General features: G+C 41.1%; 1 protein-coding gene and 1 pseudogene across 1 annotated transcript in view; both read left to right on the forward strand.

The window, feature by feature from the left end:
• The window catches only part of LOC145415127 (protein strawberry notch homolog 1-like), a 204,372-nt gene that overhangs the window by 53,707 nt on the left and 127,460 nt on the right, over window positions 1-23,205 (forward strand). The window contains exon 8 of the mRNA XM_080284547.1: window positions 22,386-22,448. Within this exon, the coding sequence (XP_080140673.1) occupies window positions 22,386-22,448 (63 nt within the window). The remainder of the gene's footprint in view (window positions 1-22,385; window positions 22,449-23,205) is intronic.
• LOC145415221 (5S ribosomal RNA) lies at window positions 3,206-3,323 on the forward strand (annotated as a pseudogene).

Genomic DNA, 23,205 nt, shown 5'->3' on the forward strand with positions numbered 1-23,205 from the left:
ATGCCCCCATGCAACCACCCAGAGGTGTGTTTGTGTGTAAAAATATTGACAAGGAGTGAGCTCATGTTCGTATTTTTTGGGGAAGTATATGTTAGTAGTTATTTATTTATTTAGTTATTTTTTTTTTTGTTTATAGTATACTGTACTTACAAAAGGAATTTCAGGGTCTTTGTGTCCTGAATGGGGATTTTTGTCTGTCAGTGTTTTGGCATGTTATGCAAATCACTACATGTTACCTTTTATTACTTTCCATCTTCATTTCCTTCATACTGTATTTGTTTTCTGTTTTGGATTAGTTGTACTTGTCTAGTTTTATCTATTTTTCTCTTGCACTCTTCTGTATTTATAATTTCCTGCTGTTTAATTGTGAAATCTAATCTTGATCAGTATCCTCTCAGTACAGGTCTTGCTTTGTTGTGAAGTATATTGACAGTATCTTAAAAGACATGCACGTTCATCTCTAGAGTATAGGATCATCATTTGGTGATTTTAGATTCCCCATTTATTTTCTAACTAAATTATACAGTACTTAAGTACTGTAGTATCTGGATATATACTGTAGATTTTATTTTGTAAAGATGTCTGTGGTATCTTAAATCATCATTGTTTAATCATAAGTACCGTCCTTGCCTCTTTTTCCCATAGATGAGTGGGGTGAGAGGGGGGTTCCAAATTGATTGATAATTGGTGTTAAATCATCATTCTTTAGACCTTCTTTCTCACCCCAGTGTGAGCTGAGAGGTCAGCTGCAGGAGAACCAGAAAAACAAAACAAAAAAATAGAGAATGAGATATTAACCTAAGTTTGCTCTCATTGGAATGGGCCATGCTTCCCATTTGCTTACCTAATTCAAGTCCCCCAAAATTCCTGACTTCACCTGATAGGTGTTTTAACCCTAAGAGACTGGTGTCCGGAATATGCTTGTCCCATGCCACCACTCTCCCACCCCCTTACACCCACCCCACCCACACTGCCCCCCTACCACCACACCCACACATCAACCCCCCACCCTCCCCACCTGAACCCCCCACTACCTGCACTCTCCCACCCCCCACAGCCCCCTCAACCCTCCCCACTACCCCCTACCACCCCTGACCCCCCAACCTACCCTCCTCCAACCCCCCACCCCCCAGTGCCCCCACCCACCCCCCATGTCCCCATTATCCCCCCATCCTACCAACCACACCCTACTCCCCCCACAATCCCCCCACTACCCCCACAATCCCCCACACTACCCCCACTGCCTATCCTGCACCACCGCAACCCCCTGCCTACTAGCTACTTTCTCCCTCCCACTCCCACCCACCCCACCACCTCCCAAACCACCCCCACCTGCAAAACCACCTCACCCCCCCTTCAACCCCCACCCCCCACCCTCCTTCCCACCCACACCCATCCCCCACCTTTCCCAAACCACTCCAGCCAACCCCCTCCTACACCACTGCACAACCACCCACCACCCCTTCCTTTCCCCTCCACAAACCCTCATCATATCGCACCCACCGTTTATGCCCGTCCTGGAGTGTATGTCAAAACAGCTTGTGATGCCCCATCTTTTAGGGGTTAAACAGAGTTGAACTTCAAATATCACATTGTGACCCTGCAAGCCCATTAGATGTCTTCACAGTAATTCCAATGTTCAGATTTTCTTTTCCAAATATCACTTAACATTCAATATGGTGCGTTTGTGCCTTGAGTTAAGTCTCTTGGGCTACCAGATATAAATGTCTTAAAACTAATGGGTAATGATGGCTGTAATGTCCTGCTGAATCCTCATTCTTCCTGCTGAAGACTAAGATATGATGAGTTGTCATTTGAAGGCATCTTTATTTGCCAGACACTTTGGATTATGAAGGTTGGGAAGGCAAAACTCATTATCTGTTAGCTGCAGTAGACCTCTTCAGGACCTGTACAAGCATCCTCCAATTTCAGAATCAAAGTTTTGCATAGTACTCTACAATAAAGCTTATGCAAGTCACCTTCCTGGTTTACTTTTTTGGTGCAGTTTCTATACACAACTAAATAGGCTATGTGATGTGTGATAAAGCTGAACATGATACATCGCAGTTTGTGTGTGTGTTTTCATATATGTATATATATATATATATATATATATATATACATACAAAGTATATACTGTATATATATTGCTCCCTATGTTTTAATAAGTGGGGTTGATGGAGAGTTGAGATTGCCCCTCCCTGTAAACACAATTAACTCAGAGAGTCAAATGGCTACTCCCTTACGGGAGTTATGGCATCTGGCAATGGATAGATAGGTATACTGTGTGTATATATATATATATATATATATATATATATATATATATATATATATATATATATATATGCATGTGTGTGTGTATATATTACATAGACACACAGAGTGCTACCCAAAAGTTCCAGTAATTTAGAACAGAGGGAGTCAACCATTTGCAGTTTTGCCTTTTGGCTGCTGGGGAGGAGTCAGCAGCACCCCTATATGCATCAGTGTGTGGTCCCGGCTGTGTCTGTGGAATGGATATGTTGTTTGAGCTATGTTTACTATTGTAATGATGGTGTGTAGGTGGTTTGGCAGTTTTGCAATGGCAGACCAATGGTGCACCAATGTCAAGTCAGTGTTGATAATTTTCTTTGATATCCAAGGGATTGTTCACAAGGAACTCATCCCACCCGGTCAGTCTGTCAGCGGAAAGTTTTACTGTGAAGTTTTGCAGCATCTGAGGTAGAACATCCGTCGCAAATGTCCAGAATGGTGATAGAACAAGGACTGGGTCCTGCATCATGACAGTGCCCCCGCCCACACACCAATTGTTGTCCAGCCGTTCCTGGCTTCCAGAAACATGGTAGTCATTCCCCACCCAACCTGTTCGCCTGACCTTGCCCCCTGCAACTTCTTCCTCTTTCCCATGGCCCAAGCTGAAATTATGACTGAAAGGGTGTCGATTTGACTCAATTGAGGAGGTCCAGACAGAATCGCAGGAGGTACTCAAGACCATCACGCCTGAAGACTTCCAGGGATGCATGGACTCGTTGAAAAAATGCTGGGACCACTGTATACATGCCTTAGGGGACTACCTCGTAGGTGACAGTGAGAACTAGGAGGTAAGTTAATTTATTTTTCCACAATATTCAAATTACTGGAACCTTTGGGCTTAGTATATATATATATATATATATATATATATATATGTACATGTATATATGCCAACGGCCATACCACGTTGAGTACACCGCTTCCTGTCCGATCAGTGAAGTTAAGCAACGTTGGGTCTGGTTAGTACTTGGATGGTGAACGCCGGGGAACACCAGATGCTGGTGGCATAACGTTCTCCCTACGTGTCAAGTGGGGTTGGTGGAGGATTAGTGCCCCTCCCTGTAAAACAATTAACTCTAAGCCCTTGACCTCCCCGTTTGGGATACATGGCGTCTGGCAATGAATGAATGATGATTGAAAAACGTGTGTATATATATATATATATATATATATATATATATGTATATACAGTCATCTCTGTCTCTCTGTGTGACTCCACAGGCTTCTCTTCAAATATCTCATTTCACTGCTCTCACTCCAGACTTCTGTCCCTCAAACACAGTCCGAGCTTCACTTCCATACGTTAGAGTTGGTATCACAATACTCTCATGTAGTAACTTTTTCACTTCCATGCTCACTTCCCTGTTTCTTATCACTGCTTTCAAGGAACCAGTATCCTTTCTTCCTTGTTGTACCCTTTCAAGCACCTCACCCTCTAAGTTCCATCCGTACTGTCACACTACCCAAGTACTTAAACGTACTCACATTTTCCATTTCCTCCTCATCCAACCTCGCTGTACGTCTAGTGACTTCATATTTTTCAGTGACTATAACTTTACTCTTCCCTACATTCACCTTTAGATACCGTTTCTTACACACACTCCCAAACTCATTCACCAAGCTTTGCAGTTCCTCTTCGTCTTCACTTAACAATGCAGTATCATCATGCAAACAACAGTACCGTAAAACGCCATAACTTCTCGGACATTTTTTATGTGTTTTAATGAATAACTCCTTGTAGAATGGTGCAATTTTATTCCTGTTGGTGTCATGTGGTAGCCAGGGAGAGTACCTACTAAATCCATATATTTAAAAAAAAATTAGCCAAGCTAAACTTGTGCTTTTTTTTTTCATTTTCAAGTGTCCGGTTAGGAACAAATTTCCTAAATTCGGACAGCTCTTCCAAACTTCGGACATCCATGTATTTTCCCTTTAAACATGAGAATGGTTAATGGGATCTATCTCTGGACACACTGGCACAAACTGACACTTGAGAAGTTTTTAAAAAATGTAAAAAATATTGGGCACTCGTGACCAGAGTTATACATATGTATAGAGAAGTATCCCAAAATATCTTCTTTTGGAGCTCAGTAATTTCATATCACATTAAATTGCATCATATCACATTGTAGTGAGGTATTCTGGCCGTAAATAGAACTAAGAACTATTCACGAACTTTTTGAGATGAAAAAATAAAATAAAAATGCACTGCATATACCCAAAACTGTAAGAGGAACTGTCCTCATTTTCCTAAACAAAACTTCACTTAATTATCAAGTATCTACCTCATTGACTCAACAAATGCATACCGAAATAACATAATATGATGTTGAACATTTCTTACAGGTTCTAAAGACACACACACACAAATCAACAGACACACGCACACACTGGCACATGTTATGAAGGCACCATGGAACATATTAACTGTAGTACATCAGTACAAAAAACTATTCCTTAACTACCAGTATAAAATACTGTAACTAAATATATAGTATCACTTTTTTCTTTAAAATAAACCTCATTACTGGTTAAGGCACCTTATTGGCAATAACTTTGGTACTGGTAGTACTGACTATGGTATCTTACAGATCTATATCAAAATTATTATCTTTACTTAGGCCAAAGGTTCACATCTACATCAAAAATCATTTTTTTGCTTTCGGTCAAGTGTTGGTTCTGGTAACACCTTCAGTATATCCTCTTTGTCTATGTCACTGCTGTCATCAACCATTGGGTATACAAATGTGTGAGGTGTACCCTGAACGTGTTTGAGAAACCTGACATGTATTTCTGGTTTTACCTTAACAATGATAGCAATATAATGCCTATATCTGTCTTTGGTATCAAAGGGAACCCTCACAACTACCCAATCTGAGGGAACAACTTTATCCCCAATAATCTGGGTAGAGGTGACTGTCAGGGGAGATGCTTGTGCTTCATGGTTGGGTGCAGATGTGGAAGTGGAAGGCTGTGTTGCTATCTCTGCTGTATCCTCTTGTGGCTGCAGTGGCTGGGGATGTGGATCATCAACTTCACACTCTTCATGCTGGCTCTCAGTTTCATTTTGTAGTGCCCTTGTAGTAATACTCATGCCCGGTGACACATTCAACCTTTTCTTTTGCCTTGGTTTCGCTATAGCTGGACTTGAGCTTGACTGACTGGTTCCACATGCCTCATGTCCTTCAACAATTCCAAAACTGAGCTGTCTAAGGCAGTACTGGTAGATGGTCCTGGTGTACCAGTATCAGCTGTATCTTGGATTGAATCTTCTGGAAGTCTTGAGATGGATTTCTGTGGATCAAGAGGATAAATGCCGCACTTCCTAAACCCACTACGTAGGTTGTCAGCAATGGTCCCTTTAACTTTATCCACCAGTTCGGTCAGTAGTGCTGGGAAGCAGTCTTTACGTAATGAAGCACTCAGCCTACCAACAGTAGTTTTCTTGAAGTTCTCGAGGATCTTACGCCAGTGCACTTTTAGAGGCCGGAACACAGCAACATCGAGAGGTTGTGTCAAGTGCGTGGAGTTAGGTGGTAAGAGAAGAAAGGAGATATTATGTTTCTCACATAACTCAATAAAACTAGGTGATACATGGCTTGCCAAGTTGTCTCCTATAATGACAACTCTACCTGTATTGCGTTTAGCATAGGGGAGGATAATTTTGTGGAACCAGTCATCGAATGAACACGAGTCGAACCATCCACTGGGGGACCTATTGTATAGTGTTCCAGGAGGGCCCCTTCAGTCCAGGTATCGTAAAGATGGATAGCTTTATACACCACATATTGAGGGAGTAACACACCAGATGCAGTTCCAGAGAACATAACAGATATTGAGGATTTTGTTGAGTTCATGATTCTCTCTGGATATTTAGTGCCCCGCCCTCACTATGACTTTCTTTTTAACTGGATCATATGTAAGATTTGTATAATCAATATTTATTATGTTCTCTGGAGGCACACCTTCTAGTGATTTTTTCAGGTTACTGTAGAACTCGGCTAGCATGGCTCTTGTCACTCTGGCTCTGTCAGTCTTTATATTCTGGGACAATCGTCTACTAAGGGTTTGTTTGTGGCGCTTGAAGAAGGAATGGGCCCATTTAACACCAGGTACATTGTTACTGAATCGTGACACAACCACCCCTCGTTTGTCTAAATATGCTTTCACTAACATCCTCAGGTCCAAATTGTCGAGTGGGAATCCCCATTCTGCCAATGTGAGGATTCTCTGACACACCAGTAACTCTTCATCATGGCTCAATGAAGTATTACGTCCCACTTGTTTGCAATGTTTTTGTATCAGGTAATCATGTAATGTGCTCTTTTTTAATTTATATTTTTCAGCTGCTTTGCGCACACTCATGTTCTTGTTATTTATGTCATCTTTAGCCTTTTCCAGGGCACTTTTGGACACTTTACTTGTGTAGGCTCTTTTCCTCTTTATAGGAGATTTCGCTGTTTTAGGCATGTTTTTCTGTTTATATAATTAGCATCACTTTACCATTAATATTATTGTCTGTCCGAAGTTTGGACATTATTTGGCTCAAATAATTTGTCTGTCCGAAGTTAGGAATTTTTTCTGCAAAATAAAGAAGTATTCATTAAAGCAGGCATAGCAAGATTATCCATGCATATATTTTGAAACAGTTTACTTCCCAGTACTTACAGCACTTTTCTACATATAATCGTACTGTTCACTTTTTTACAATTGAAACTGTTTGTTCTGTGTGAACAAAGTTTTGCAGGGTAAGAAAATTCAGTTATTTTTTCCAATGGATTCATGAATTTTTTTCACCCACACATATTCAAGCTAGTTTAATAGGATTAATACATAATAGTCTTAGAGGATTACCCTACCTACCCACATCATTATTTTTTGCAAATATCGCACTCTCTTCCAATAAACTTGAATTATTACATTTTTTTGCGAAATGTCCGAAGTTTGGACACCGTCCGAAGTTATGGCGTTTTACGGTACTGAGAGTTTCCTAGCACTGCCCCCTCTCATTATTGCCACTCCATCATCCACTGCCCTACCTTTTATCTCTTTTATTACCTCATCCATGTACAGCCTGAACAGCCATGGATGTGACACATCCCTCTGTCATTCCAACATTCAGATAGAAAAATTCACTCAGGTCACTGTTCACATGCTTTGCAGCCATAGCACCCTCATACATACTATTCACGGCATTCAACAACTTTCCGTTTACTCCATGTATCCTTAATACTTTCCACATTCCTTGTCTATCCACCCTGTCATATGCTTTCTCCAAATGCAGTTGAGAGATATAAATGTCATAGTTTGGTGTAAAATGCAGGGTCTGCACTCACCATTGGTACCACCCTGTCGTGCCGACTTTGTGTATGGGAGAAGCAACAATGATTTTTTTTTTTTTTTTTCAAAAAGAAGGAACCAAAGGCAAGAGCCCACAAGCCATTCCTTTCAAGAGAAAAACAAAAATAATGCAAAAGAGAGCCAAATTAAAGATCCGTTCATTTCGAGATGCCTGGACACACTTCGTTTGAAAGACTGGAGATCATAGGCAGTAGGAAATACAGACGGAGGGAGACAGTTCCAGGGTTGACCTGTTGCATAAATGAAGGACTGGGAGTAACAGTCAACTCTTGTATTAGAGAGTTGGACAGAAATGAGATGAGAGTACAGTAATCCCTCCGATATCTGATGTAATAGAGCCAAAGGCATGTCTGGAAAGTGGGTCCGTCCGGATAGTGGGCCCCTGCCTCCTGGACTGGTATTTATGGACCCTAACCCAGCCTAACTTTGAAAACCACCTAACTAACTCCATACTGGACCTGCACAGCACCTATTTAAGACCTTGTTCACACAAATAAGGGACAGAAAGCATGAAATAAATGAAAAAGAACCAGAGAATGAGGAATTAAAAGTGAGTATGAAAAATATTTAGCAGTGGACAGGGTACTTACAACACGTCTGTGGCTGTTCATTACAAAGGTTAACCCGCCTCCTCTAAGGCTCTGGCAGTGGTGAAAATGCTCTTGAAGCATGTACAGTAATCCAGTGTTGTGCTGCACTTAATCCTTTGCGCTACGAGTTATGATTGTTTAACACTGCACATTCTGTTCTTAATTGCACCACGCCAGTTTCAACTGCCAGTTTGCACTCTGAATTCTAATTTCATAATACTACACAACACTGAAAATTCCCATATGGTCTAGTGGCAAGGTTTTGCAGTTTATTCACTGTTTATTAACAAAAACGAGCACGTGCCGCATCCATTGCGTATGAGCGTCTAGTCAGGATGGTAGTTAGGTGGTAACTGGGGAGGGGGAAGCAAGGGATGCGTGTAAACACAGCTGTTCGGTGCTGCGCGCCAATTTCAAAGTACGGTTGAAAAAATGTCCGATTTTTTCTTTTTTAAAATATTTTTTAGCCATTTTGGGGTTCCAAAGGCCCGTGCCTAAAATGTCCACTCCGGGTAGTGAGCGTCCGGATAATAAAGGGATTACTGTATGTTGCTAGATGGATGCTACGCACCGTTGTAGAGGTGGAGGAATGCAAGCAGACAGTTCAGAGAAGCAGTGGCCATTGAAGTAGCAATAGAAAAGAGATAAAGATGCAACAGTTTGGCGAAGAGACATAGGTTGAAGGGAGCCAGTATGAGGAGGAGAGTTAATGAGATGAAAAGCCTTTGACTCGACCCTATTGAGAAGAGCTGTATGTGAGGAGCCTCCCCACACATGAGATTTGTACTATACCCAGGGGTGAATAAAACCTGTGTATAAAGTCAGCAACTGTGCAGGGGTAAAGAAGGTATGGAGTTGGCTTAGCACACCCAATCTCGTGGAAGAAGAGTTTACAAGAGATGCAATATGATCTTTCCAAGATAAGCCCTGAGTGAATGAAACCCCAAGCATGTTCAAGGATGATGCAGGATTGAGCTAGGTATTATTAAACATTTGTGGGTACTCCTGTGGAAGATTGTGTTGAGTTGATAGGTGTAAAAACTGAGTTTTTGATGCATTAAAAACAAGTTTATTTTTACCCCAGTCAGAGATACGAGCCAAGTCAGACATTAGGTGTGCCATAGTCTCGTCCCTTGTGTGTTGAAGTAACTGCTGAAATGGACGTTGCGAGAACTGAATGGAAAGGTGAAGGGAGGAATCATCAGCATACTAGTGGATAGGGTTAGATATACAGCTTGAAAGGTCATTGATGAATAAAAGGAAGAGAGTTGGTGATAGGACAGAGCCCTGAGGAACACCATTGTTGTTAGACCTAGGAGAAGAACAATGGCCATCTACAACAGTGGCTATAGAATGACCAGATAGGAAGTTATAGATGAAGGCAAAGCCTAGAAACCTTAAGAAGGCAGTTTGGAAATTAAAGATTTATGCCAGACTTGATCGAAAGCCTTTAATATGTCAAGTGCAATGGCAAAGCCTTCACCAAAGTTCCAAAAGGAGGATGACCAGGAGTCTGAAAGGTAGGTGAGAAGATCGCCAGTGGAGCATCCCTACCAGAACCCATACTGATGATCAGATAGAAGGTTGTTATAGGAAAGATGTTTTAAAATTTTTCTGTTAAGAATTGACTCGATAACTTCTGAGGCACAGGATGTTAAAAAGTTAGAGGGTTGGGAATGGTCACCCTTCTTTGTAACTAGCTGAATGAGAGCAAACTTCCAGCAAGAACGAAAGGTACAAGTTGAAAGACAAAGGCGAAAGAGTTCACCTAGGCAGGGTGTAAGCACAGAAGCACAGTTCTTGAGAACGAGAGGGACTCCATCAGGCCCGTATGCCTTGTTAGTATTAAGGCCAGTGATGGCAGAAAATACATCAGCTGAAGAAATTTTAATGTCATCCATGAGGAAGTCAGAGGGGGGAAGTGATGAAGTCTCTACTGCATACCTGTCTTGTAGATGCCTTCTCAGTATGTAGTGTGTTCCATATGTACATGCTAGTAGCTCATAGTAACTCTTGTCTGACTTGGAGGTATTTGGGTTGATATTCTTTAATTAAAACCTAGGAAAGCAGTTTAGTTTGGGAGGAACATGATTTCTCTCTGTGCATATAGATATATACTAGGGGTGTTAGAATTCAGTAATTCATTTGACTGCAGTTCCTGTGAGTGATGGTATTGTCAAGTGCCCTTCTAGATGCCAGCATTCTTGACACCAATACAGTACCCTGACAGTACACCATGTCATTGCTTCATATGAGGATATATTTGCAGTTTTAGCAAACTTAATGTGAAATTTTCCCATGTGATTCACAGGACAACAACAGAACCCCATATGTTTGTAATAGTCAGTGACAGAGAAAGGACAGAGCTTCTGGCTGAATTACAAATGAACAGCTGAGAAATCAGTTGGGATTTGAAGGCATTGGTGATGTGCTGTGTAGGATTAGGGTTGGGTGCTTTGGAAATGTGGAAAGAATGGATGATAAAAATTAGGGGAAAAGATCATTGTGTCTGAATTTTTTGGATAATGCACCAAGAGTTAGACCTAGGAAAATGAGGTCCTACAAAAATAACTTCAGGACTAAGGCATTGAACAGTTGTGCACTAGGTCATGCATCATGGAGAGCTGCTACCATGTGAACAAGGTAGATACATGCAAGAACAAGCAATGACAATGACATATTTTTGAGCAGTAGAACCATTTTCAAGTGGTTCAAAGGTTCCAGGAAGGAACTTAGTATGCTTTGCAATGAGGTAAGAAGTGAGCGGCTGTCAACATCTTGAATAGAAAACCACATTGTATGTGCCACATCCACCTAAGTTTGATATCTGACTGTTCCCTAAATTGAAAAGCATGATGAAAAAGGATGTTGTGATATGGTATGGGATGTCAAATCCATAATGACAACACAAAAAAGTTAAACCAGGAGGACTTCCAGCAGTGTTTTCAGCAGAGGCTTGAGTAGTGGAACATTCAATTATGTGTGTATAAGGGAAGTTTTTGAAGGGGATTAATGTTATAAGTCTAATGTTTAATAAAGAGATTCTATTACCAGTCACCAGACTTTTAGATCACTCCGTTTATATGGTTTGTTCACTTATTGTATTGCAGTTCATGCAGTTGACAGCTAAAGTTTAGGCAAAGGTTCTTAGCATGATAGAGAAAATTCCGTTGTATTTTTACAGCAGATGTGCCGGTGTCTATGCCTGGTCTTGGCCTGGGTTACAATCCAGCGCTGTCTGCAGGTAAATTACAAGTGGCCACAAGTAAATCCTTCGTGTGCTGACTTTGTAGTTAACCAGTATATGCATACTCCAATTTTTTCCATTCCATTTTCATTCTTTTTGGTTAACATATGATGCTTATTTACCTGTGCATGAGAGATGATCCTCATGTGTGGGTAATAGGTGTGGTTATAATGGGTTCTTTTTTTTTACTGGTCCTTTGGTGATCCTGACTTACTTCATCTCCACTTTGGTTAGTGTTGAAATAAATAAATTCTGTATAATAATAAAATTTGTGGTTAAAAAAAAAAAATGACCATTTGCAAATGTGCAATGATTGCTTATGTACTAGATAAGTGAGGGTTAATTAATGATGATTTTTTTGAATTGGCCACAGTTTTTAGAAGTATTGACAAGTGAAGTTTATCAGTGAGCATAAACCTATATCTGTACTGAAAATTGAGTAAGGCAGGACCATATGGGAATATTAACACTTTTTCTTTTCCCCAATAGCATTATATTGTATTCCTGGTGTGATTAGTTTGAATATCCAGCTCTTCTGTTTTGTATAATTTTTGCCTTTTTGTCAAACTATGTTAATGGTTAGTTGTTTTATGACATAGGTAAGAAGTCTAGAATTTTGATACTGTTATCACAGTATTCAGAATAGTGGAGGAAGTTCTGGAATGTATATGGCTGATACCCAACTGTGGCCACTTGTGTGTTTCCTATTCTTGGCATGCTTACACTATGTATCTATGAGGACCAGTCAAAGAATAGCTGTATAAATTGATATATTTATACAAACTAGAGTTTACACAACTTAAGGTACGGGATTATTTGCTGAATACAGTTTTTTGTCTGGGTTACCTTTCTCAGCTTTCAAGCAGTATTTTAGTGAGCTTGGTTTTATTTTTAAGCTTTGTAGGCTAAAGTTTGTTGAGAATGTTTGTCTTAGATGCCATTTTGTGTGGAGGTGGTATCTTAATCTGCCTGTTACATGTTGATTCACCTGAGTTGCTGTGATATAGTGAACAAGTTTCTATCCAAATGTTTTATTGGAGGAGTATAGTATTATTATTATTATTATTATTTTTTTTTTTTATTGTATTTCATTTATTAAAAAAAAGAAAGAAAAAAGCATTGTGGAGGCCTCAGAGTGACCTGACAATGGGAAGGTATTTTGCAGGACTTGGGGCAGAAATAATCTCCGTATACTAGTTATTGGTAAGAATAATAGCAGAAGTAGCTCAAGATGTATTCACGCTTTGGTAGTTAAACAACTGAATAAAGAATCGCAGATTGTCTCCTGTCTTTTGCCTTCTCTTTGACAGTGCCCTCAAGAGATATGGTAAACCACATGCATTTATGTGCTTTTCTATTTCTCTTTGTTTTAGTCACTGTTCTCACTATAGATTTGTGCTTTGAGTGTTACCTTGTGTTATTGAGTAGATATGCCATAACTATACTGTATAGTTTTGAGCTTATTGAAAATAAACAGAATGGGAAATATGTCTTGGATACAGACTTCCGAAAGAATTTCTTTGAAACTTTTAAGTAATAGGCTATAGATGACTGAATACAGTAAAACCTCCTTATGACATACTAATTGGGCCCAAACCATTCCGATAACAGCAAGATTCCGATAAAAGCGACATCCGGACTTCCCCCTGCTAACTTGGACTTATTCCGATAGATCAGGCATTAGTCCGTTTCGCACCAACAGGTTTTAAACTGTTTTCACTACCATTGCAGTACACTGAGCCCTCGTTTTTTGACCGATTGTTATGCAACAGTTCATTGTTTTGACATTTATTAATCTATACCCTCTTTTTCGTTGTTCGACATGGTTATCCCCACCATTTCGACAATTCAAGCTGCACGCTGCCAGAAAGACCGGCTGAGCTGTCTCAGTTTCCTGCACTCTGCCCTGCTGATCGGTTGCCTCTTCATCCGTCTGCATTTCCATTTGACCTCGTGACATACTACAACACTACCATGGCTCCACCCAAGACCCCTACAACTACCCCTGTCAAGCACAGTCACATGCTCACCAACCTTAGTGAGTGTTTCACCATTGCATGGTCGGGTGACAATTGCGCCAGTGATTAACGAACGCCCTTAATGGACGATACTGGTTTGGCGCCAGTTTTACATAATGCACCTCTTAGTTTTGCACTATAATTGCGACACGCAACTCGGAAGTTGTTATTATTGTGCTCTGACAACCTACCATTCAAAAGTGCATCTGATTTAGTGTATAATGTGAGATGCATGTGATTCATGTATAATAATATTCGTGTAAAATATATGCGTGCATATAATATTCATCATTCATCATTCATTCATTCATTGCCAGACGCCATATATCCCAAACGGGGTGGCCAAGGGCTTAGAGTTAATTGTTTTACAGGGAGGGACACTAATCCTCCACCAACCCCACTTGACACGTAGGGAGAACGTTATGCCAACAGCATCTGGTGTTCCCAGGCGGTCACCCATCCAAGTACTAACCAGACCCAACGTTGCTTAACTTCGCTTGATCGGACGGGAATGATTCGTGTATAATATGATACGAAATCAGACACACTTTTGAATGCTAGGTTGCCAGGGTATGATAATGACAACCTCAGAGTTGTACGCCGTGTCTATAGGTTAGGTAGGTTATAATCAATGGGTGGTCCTGGGGGTGATGCCCTCCAGTTAGGTTTCAGCACCTTCAGTTAGGCTTCCACTATTTATGGTTTTAAATTGAATACATTTGAGAGTGTTTGGTGTGGTGACGTCATGTCCAGTCAGCGGGATCGCATTGAAAACGCCGTTGAAGGCGTTCAGGCGGCTTTCCGTAATATCACTAAGTAGGTATATTTTGTTTGTTCTCCAATATTTTTTAAAATAAAAATCAAATGTCAATCATATGAAATATATGTAGTACCAAAATAATTTTCCTTGACAACGTAGGTGTATAAGAAAACAGCTCAAATCCCTGTGTCACTTTCATTCATATTTACCAGTATTTTTTCTTTATTGAATATTTTTTGAATGACGAAGGTGGTCAGGAGCCTAACCCTCCTATTTCTGAACAGTCTTATGAGAGAAATTGGTTCGTTATTCGACCAGTTTGTTATTCACCCACTTGTTATGGAACACATCCCTGTCAAATAGTGGGGAAGAGGTGTACTGTACTGTATTATACATTCCCTATAATAATCAGATGGTATAATATATATAATAATACTGTACTGTGCACTGATAAACATGTCATTTATTGACCTTATTGTGGTGAAAATAGCTGAAGTGGTCAGGCAGTCTGCACTGCTTCTGGGTTTCAACTAAAGACAGCTAAAATAATTGTGGTGTGGATATCTGTATGCAGACACCAATAAATTACAGGTAATGATTCAAAAACACGTGCCATAAAGCGTAAAAAATACGCAAAATATTCGAGGCCAGGGAGGTACTAGGGGGTGCGGGTAGGGGGTGGGGGGGTAGGGAGAGCTGGTAAGGCCAGGGGAGGGTGGATGGGGATCGAGGGATGGGAGGAGACCACCACAAGACACAAAGGAAGGGCCAAAGTGGAGTACAGGGACATGGAGGGAGGGTAGGGGGAAATACCCTCCCCCCAGTTGACTGGGGAGGGGGACGTGGGGGGGGATCCACATGGGAGGGGGGGATGCATGAGGAGGGGGTGGGAGGGGTTGTTTTGGTGGTAAGAGCAGTGGGAGGTAGGGTAGTAACAAGGTAGTGGAGTAGAAGGACGTGGCGAGAGGGAGGTGGGGGGTACACCCCCCACCGCCTTGTTACGGGCCTAGGTCCCCCTCCGGTGTGTCCAACACCTAGTTCTGATTGGTTAGAAGCCATCTACATCACAGCTGGGGTGGAGCCAGCTGCCGCCAGTTTTTTGTGGATGTTGTACGATCGGTGTTGCTCATCCTCTTAAGAGATTGCGCAAAAAGCCTGATCTATGAGATTAGCTCTTAAGGAGTTAAGCACCCACAATCAGTAATGGTATGTGGGTGTTTCTCAGGTGAAATGGGAAGGGGAGGCCTCTGCTTTCTTCCTAAGAACTTGATGATGAATGGTGGCCGGTACATTCAAGTTGTGAAAGATCATTTGTTAAACTATTTTGCTATTCATGGGTGCGACTTTTTCATGCACGATTCAACTCCATGCCACAAGTCAAGAAAGATGACAAAATGGCTTCAGGATAATCAGATTGAGGTCCTCGACTGGCCTGGCAACAGTCTGGATCTAAATCTGATAGAAAATTGCTGGACAAAGATGAAGAAAATCATGGCAGAGAAGAATACACCCAATCTGGACAACCTCAAGACTAAACTGACAGATGTTTGGTGCAAAGAAATGTCCTTAGATTACTTTCGAGATCTAAGTATTTCATGCCAGAATGCATCCAACTGGTACTGAAAAACAAGGGAAACATGATTTCACATTAATGAATGTCATTTCTTGAACAAACCATGTGATATACTCTGATATCTGTGTTTTTTAATACCTTGTGGTGGGAGGTCCGAAGTCAATTTGCGGTAGCTGTATATATATATATATATATATATATATATATATATTGCTAAACCATATTTTGCTATACCATATTCCAGATTATGAAAATGTAGATGTTCTTACTGTACTGTATCAGTAACTATTATTGTACTTTGTCTATGCAGACATAGATATGCCAAAGTCATTTTTGTAGGCTTCTTGCTTGTCCCTGTAGACTTTTTCTTAATCCTCTCAGGCGTAGGTGGTTTAAGTCGTTAGATTGTTTTACAACCTGTAAAGCACACCATGACACAAATTGGGTAAAAAAAAAAAAAAAAAAAATATGACACCGGCGGGAAACTTGTGTCCTCCTTTGACACGATGTGCATCATGTTGCGTTGTACAGGATGGTATTTAATGATTCGATTGGAGTCCGTGTATGATAGGGTTAAGATTAAAATTTTGCATGCCGTATAACAGCACTTTTTTGATGTTTCTAATATGTTCCTACTTTTTTTTTTTTTTTTTTTTTTTTATCCCCCACCAAGACATCAACTACTGTACTGTGGCTTGAATGTATTGGAGCAGCGGCAAGCATGGGCATGATGGGAGGGCTTGGTATGATGGCTGGGAATCCCCTCACCACCCAGAGCATGATGCAGTCTATGATGGCCATGCGACCTCCCTCACTGGACATGAACAACCCGGTTCTTGCTCAACTCATGATGCAGCAGGTGAGGAAGCCTGGGAATAAACCTTATTCCATTGATGAATTTATTGGACATGTCAGTAGATTGGCAGAGCCAATATTTTGCAAAGACAGTTGATCACTGTCATTGGTATCGTCAGAGTCATGATAGTGATGACAATGACTTCTGTTTCCCATCAAAAACTAAAGTGAGATAGAAACCAGGAAAATGCAAAGAGAAAAAATATGAGGAGGGAGACAATCAGCTGCATTCCGAGTGAAAGAGACTGCACAGTTGTTCGCATATTCTAGCCTTTGTAATTTGGCTCAACTTAGAAGCCTAATCATCCGCATGTCGTTTTGTTTTGTTTTGTTTTGTTTTGTTTTTAAAGGCCCCAATATGTGTGCATGCATCGGCCTTGGTCACCTAATGGCGGTTGTCCATGCTGCACGATCCATTGCAGCCTCCCTATTCAGTCCCTTAACCCTGAGGTCACACTTAATGACCTCGTCCCATGTCTCTCTCGGTTTACCCCTTATAACCCCACCCCCAGTATTAACACTTCTCACCTTCCTTACCCAATTATCATCCCCAATCCTCTCCACCTGTCCAAACCATCACAATCTACCTCTCCTCATCTCAACACCAATACACTCCAGTCTCATCCTACCTCTCAACTCTTCCATCGTAAACCCAGCCCCCCCAGACCTTGCACGCAGGGACGCACTACACATCCACCTAATCATTGTCATTTCTGTACGTCTGAGCTGGCAAATATCCTCCTTTACTGACCAGGTCTCCCTACCATACAGCATTACACTCCTGACACATGCTGCATACAAAGACCCCTTAGCACGTAGGGAAAGCCCTCTTAATGTCAGAAGAGGCAAGAGCTCCCTGAACTTCTTTCAACCACTTCTCACCCTAGCCATAGAGCTAGCTCCAGCCCCACCTCCAGCACACAACATGTCTCCCAAATAACAAAACTCTTTCACACACTCAAGAGATTCTCCAGCAAGTTCATTGCTTTCACGACAATCTGCACCTCCTGTCCCCGACACGCCATACACATAAAATCAGCATTATCTTGCAGTCTACCTCTGATACCACTACATCTCTTGTGCACCCATTTATCTCAAACACTGCACAAGATGGAATTACTTTCCACACCCTTGTGGCAAAATGCACATGCCACTCTCCCTCGTCTTTGACAGTACCGCCACCAACCCTAGATATCGTCACTTTTGTTTTATCTGCATTTACCCTTAAACCCTTTTGCCCCATACCATCTCTCCACTTCCTAAACCTTTCCTCTGGCTCCCTTTCGTTCTCTGCAATCAGCACCAAATCATCAGCATACAACATCTCCTATTGGAGTCCGTTTCTAAAGTCACGTGAGAGGGCTTCAGGTACCATGATAAACAGCATGAGACTCAAAACTGACCCCTGATGCACACCAATATTCATGGAAAACCCATCACTCAAATCTCCATTCACTCTTACCTGGGTGTGAGCACCCACATACATAGCCATAACCACCCTAACCAGCCACTCCTCCAAGCCAAGCTTTCTCATTGCCCACTTCACCACATATATTTTTATAAGTATTCTTTATAAATGCCGGTCATATACACCAGCCAAATAGTCATTTTATTAACTTCCAAGTAAAAAAAAAAAAAAATTCTAATCTTTTGTTATATACTTCTTCACAATTCTGTATCTAACCCCCTTGATTGCTATCAATCCTTAGCCTCATCAGCTTCTGTTCCCCTTACATACTTACTCATTTACTATGCCCATCCACTTTCTTCAGGATTTACCACCTTTACACACACCCATTTCACCACCCTAAACATATTCTCTTCATATGACCATTCTTCTACTCCGTTATCGACTGACTTACTGACGCTACACCTTTTATGAAGTACAGCAGTTCTTATCCAGTACACACTATATCCAACACAAACATTCAACAATCCCATTCCACAGCTCTGTACTTTTCACACTCATGACATATCTAAGAGTCACACAAATACATTTGTGTGGGCAGTAACACACTGTGTAGTTCTGTTACAGCCTTGATACTCAGACCTATTTCATGATACTGTCATAATAGTACCAACCACCTTTCTTCTGTGAGCCACTCTGTTCTCAACTTCATTTGCACATTTACCTCTTAATATTCTACTGCCATCCTTGCCATGACTTTTTTTTTTTTTTTTTTTTTTTTTTTTTTTTTTAAATCCGAGTTACTTTGGTAGACAGCTAAGAACTTCAGTAGTTCCTGTTACCTTATGAGAACTAGTTTTATAAAATGGATCAGCACATGTTTAGACAGGGTGATAGAGAAAGTAGTAGAGAGATGAAAGACAAAAAATGATAGAAAGCTGATAGAGAAGAAAAAGTGATCAGATGGAGAGAAAATCTTGAAAAGCTGTAGAATATGGAGAACAAAAGCAGGATGAGTGTATGTGGGTTAGGAATTAACTAGTAGCTGAGAGGGAAGAAGGGATTAGTAGGATGGAAGTGCTTGAGGCACTGGAGGGAGTCAGAATGGGGAAAGCACCAGGTATTGATGGAGTTTATGATAAAATATTGAATTAATATGGAAAGATGATCATTGAATGGATATGGAAGATGTGCAGATTGGCCTGGGAAGAAGGTATAGTTCAGTGGACTAAATCAGCTATGACAGTTCCCCAAAAAAAGGGAAAGGAGAAAGAAAAGTTTGTGGTAATCACAATGTTATTTGTCAGCTCGGAGTAATAGGAAATACAGTTGTCCCTCATTTATCTGGATGCTCATTATCCAGATGATGGACCTGGGCTCTGTTAAACCATTATCCGAATTACCTTGCTATTATCCAGACATAAAAATACCCGAGAACTTCGGCCAGCTAGCCGATGTGTTGAGACATTCGGTATCGTGGCCACTGGGCTTGAGCTGTGAGCGAGAAGTAGTCCGTATACCACAAGTAGAGCTAAAATGTCTGTCCACCCCTGTACTGAATGGTCAAAGTCGCATGCTCATCACTCCCAACGAACCTCCAGCACCCAAGTAAAACGACTGTAACCCGCAAGTGGTGTCAAAACGTCCTTACGCAATCCCACAAAATGTTCAATGTCGCGTGAACACAAGGCTAAGTCTTTCCCAATCACCACCATCATCAAACACAGACCACAAGCCATGAGTACATGTTTGGCGATAGCGGCTGTCCGCCACTCTACTGAACGTCGAAAGATCCCCGGTCATGGTGAATTGTGTTTCTGCATGGCCACTTGATGTCTAACAGACTGCAAGCCACGAGTAAATGCATGGTTAAAGGGCCTGTTAACAGAAGAGGAGAATCCTGCCCACAGCCTCACTTCTCCCCTCCTTCCATCCCTCCATATCCTCCCAGGTGGTTGTGTGTGTTTTGCAAGAGAGGACAAAGATGATATTTTCTGCCTGGGTTGAGATAATCGGTGTAGTTTTGCATGTTTAGGCATGGCCAGGTGCGAAAAAATCGAAAATTCTCTCATCACAGCAGCAGGTTGAACAGCTTGATAAGGTGTATGGGAGTGTAGTGTAGGTCAGTCTGAAGATGTTCAGAACGTTCGTTCACATCCCATAATTTTTTGCAGTTTTTTATAGGCCGTGCTCAAACAACGCCTGCTGCCATTTATCAGCTAAATGCCATTCGACGCCTACGGCCATTGAGGGGTTAAATTACTCTCTGCAGATAACTATATATACACCTTCTGTTTTGGCATACAAGATGCATTTTCCCTTCCCCCACACTTAAGAGATAGATTGAAAAATCCCCATGCATGTGACTATATCAAACTGAGGTTGTTGTGGGTGTTGGTTAGGAGTCAAAACTTTTTTCCTTAGACTTGCTTCTCCAAATTTAGGTGTGTCTTACACAGTCTAGTGTCTTATGTGCCGAGAAATATGGTATGCAGTAATCCCTTCAACCCATGGATTGTGCAATTTCATTTTTTTATCCCACCCCATGGTGTGCAAAAAATGAAGGATCTTTTTTTTTTCTTTTTAATAAACTTGAAGTTAAACATCAAGGGCATCATCTGGTGGGAAAAAAAAAAAAAAAAAAAAAAAAAAATCTCTCTATCCTTCTTTGCGTAGGGCCATGTATAAGTTTATGTACGGAAGTAGTGAAAAAATGAATAGAAATAAGATAAAAATTTGTTTTTGTTTATCATAAACTTGAAGATAAACATCCAGGGCATCATCTGGTGAAAAAAAAAAATCACTCTGTCTTTGCGTAGCACCATGCGTAAGTTTGGGTAGGGGTGGAGTAGTTAGTGGTGATGCACGGCCAGCACAGCCTGAGCTGTGGCTCGCAATGTGACGCTACTCAGCCTGAGCTGTGGCTTGCAACGTGACGTTACCCAGCCTGAGCTGTGGCTCGCAATCCACAAGTTAAGACCCGGATGCCTAAGTCCCAGACATTTTGGGCTTTGGTTAAAAAAAAAAAAAAAAAAAACTGATATTTGTTCATCTCTACTCAAAATTTGCCACGCGGTGATGAACAGCTGTATTTTGGTGTTTAGTTCCGGTGACGTCTGCTAGAACTCCCCAGCATCCTCCTCAGTTCCCGCCTACCTACCGTCGTGACTGCACGCTTGTCACCATGGCTTCCTACATGCTCACGTTTGTGGTGGACAGTGAATAACCTGCAATACCTTGCCACTAGACCACATGGGAATTTACAGTGTTGTGCAGTGTTAAAAAATCAGAATTCAGAGTGCAAAGGATTAAATGCAGAGTGCAACATTGGCATGTTGCAACTGGCATTGCGCAAGTAAGAACAGAATGTGCAGTGTTAAAGAGTTATACAGTAATTCACAGTGCAAAGGATTAAGTGCAGCGCAACACTGGATTACAGTACGTGCTTCAAGTGCACCTTCACCACTGTCAGAGCCATAAAGGAGGCGGGTTAATCTTCGCAACAGTCACAGGCGTGTCGTAAGTACCCTGCACACTGCTAAATATTTTCCATACTTGCTTCTAATTTCTCATTCTATAGTTCCTTTTCATTTATTTTATGGTTTCCGCCCCTTATTTGTGTGAATGGGGTCTTAAGTAGGTGCTTTGCATGTCATATAGGGAGTTATTTAGCTGGCTTTCAAAGTTAGGTTGAGTTGGGGTCAATAGGTACCTGTCCAGGGGTATTTTTCCCAGGCCCCAGACATGCCTTTGGCTTTATTACATCGGATCTTGGAGGGATTTCTCTATTTCATTTGAGCAATGTTATCATCAGAAACGGTTATTGTAACTCTTATAATAAAAGTTTAAAATACATCTTTATTAATGAATGCACTTACACAACCAGTCAGCTTCCAACTTTTAAAAGTTTAAGGCTCTTCTCTTCTCAGAAGGGATCAGATAGACTTTAGGAAAGTGTGTTTGAGAGAGGTGGAGGGAGGTAGGGGAAGGGGGAGATTGAGGGTGGAATAGGGATGTATGTGAGTAAGGGAGGTGTGGATTGAAGAGAGGGCATCCTGATGGTAGAGGACAGAATGAAATGGAGGTGCTTTGTTTGTGGCCATCCCTTCTGGGATTAAGGCATCATGGCTATAGATACCAAAAGTATATTTAACAAATGTTCTCAGTAGTGTTAGACCTTCCATTTTGGCAGATGCCTTTTTATTTACCAAACCAGTTACTCTTAGGTTGTTATAGCAGTTTGATTTTCTCCTGCAGGCAATGTCTATGTCACAGACTGGAGCACCACAGGTTCAGAAGCTGATGGGAATGTACCCAGGGGTAAGTGCTGGGTCAACTGTATTCCGTTTTCATTTAATATCAGTTTTGTTGTACTGTACCTACTTTCATTATGAGAATCCTTCAGCAGAGAATGGCAGTGGTATCAGTTTATCAAGGTTTCTTTATTTTTACCTTCTTCTTTTATCGGTTTTCTTCTTTCATGATAGCATATTTTTTTGTCATACCATGGGTAAGTCCTTCCCTCCAAATTGTAAGTAACTTCAGCTTTTTATTTTTAAAACTCCTCTTTTTTTTTTTCTCGGAATATGTCAGTAACACTTCATTTCGTTTTCTTGTCTTCCTAGTTGACATTCTAGCATCTCCTCCGTAACCATGTACGAGGTCTGTTCAGAAAGTATCCGACCGTAGACTCTTAAAAAAAAAAAATAAAAAATAAAAAAAAAAATAAAAAAAAGGCTAACCTGTTCTGCTAGGACACTTATTCCTCTCAAAGTAGACTCCTTCTGACTTGACACATATAGCCCAGAGTTCTTTTCAGTGCCTGAAACATGTTCCAAAGTCAGTTTTCAGTATCTCCTGGAGGTGCTTAATTGCATTTATCATGATCTCTTCTCTCGTCCCAAATTGGGAACCCTTCAGTGGAGTTTTGAGCTTTGAGAATAACCAAATATCACACAGAGCCATGTTTGGCAAGTAGTGAGCCTGCCAATCCTGTGGACAGTGTTGTGCTTGGCCAGAAATGTCTGAATCAGTTGAGAAGAATGGGCAGGGGCATTGTCATGGTGCAGCTTCCTAC

The sequence above is a fragment of the Coenobita brevimanus genome, chromosome 101, assembly GCF_032717465.1.
Source record: "Coenobita brevimanus isolate Jiangsu-jjx chromosome 101, ASM3271746v2, whole genome shotgun sequence".
Lineage (NCBI taxonomy): Eukaryota > Metazoa > Arthropoda > Malacostraca > Decapoda > Coenobitidae > Coenobita > Coenobita brevimanus.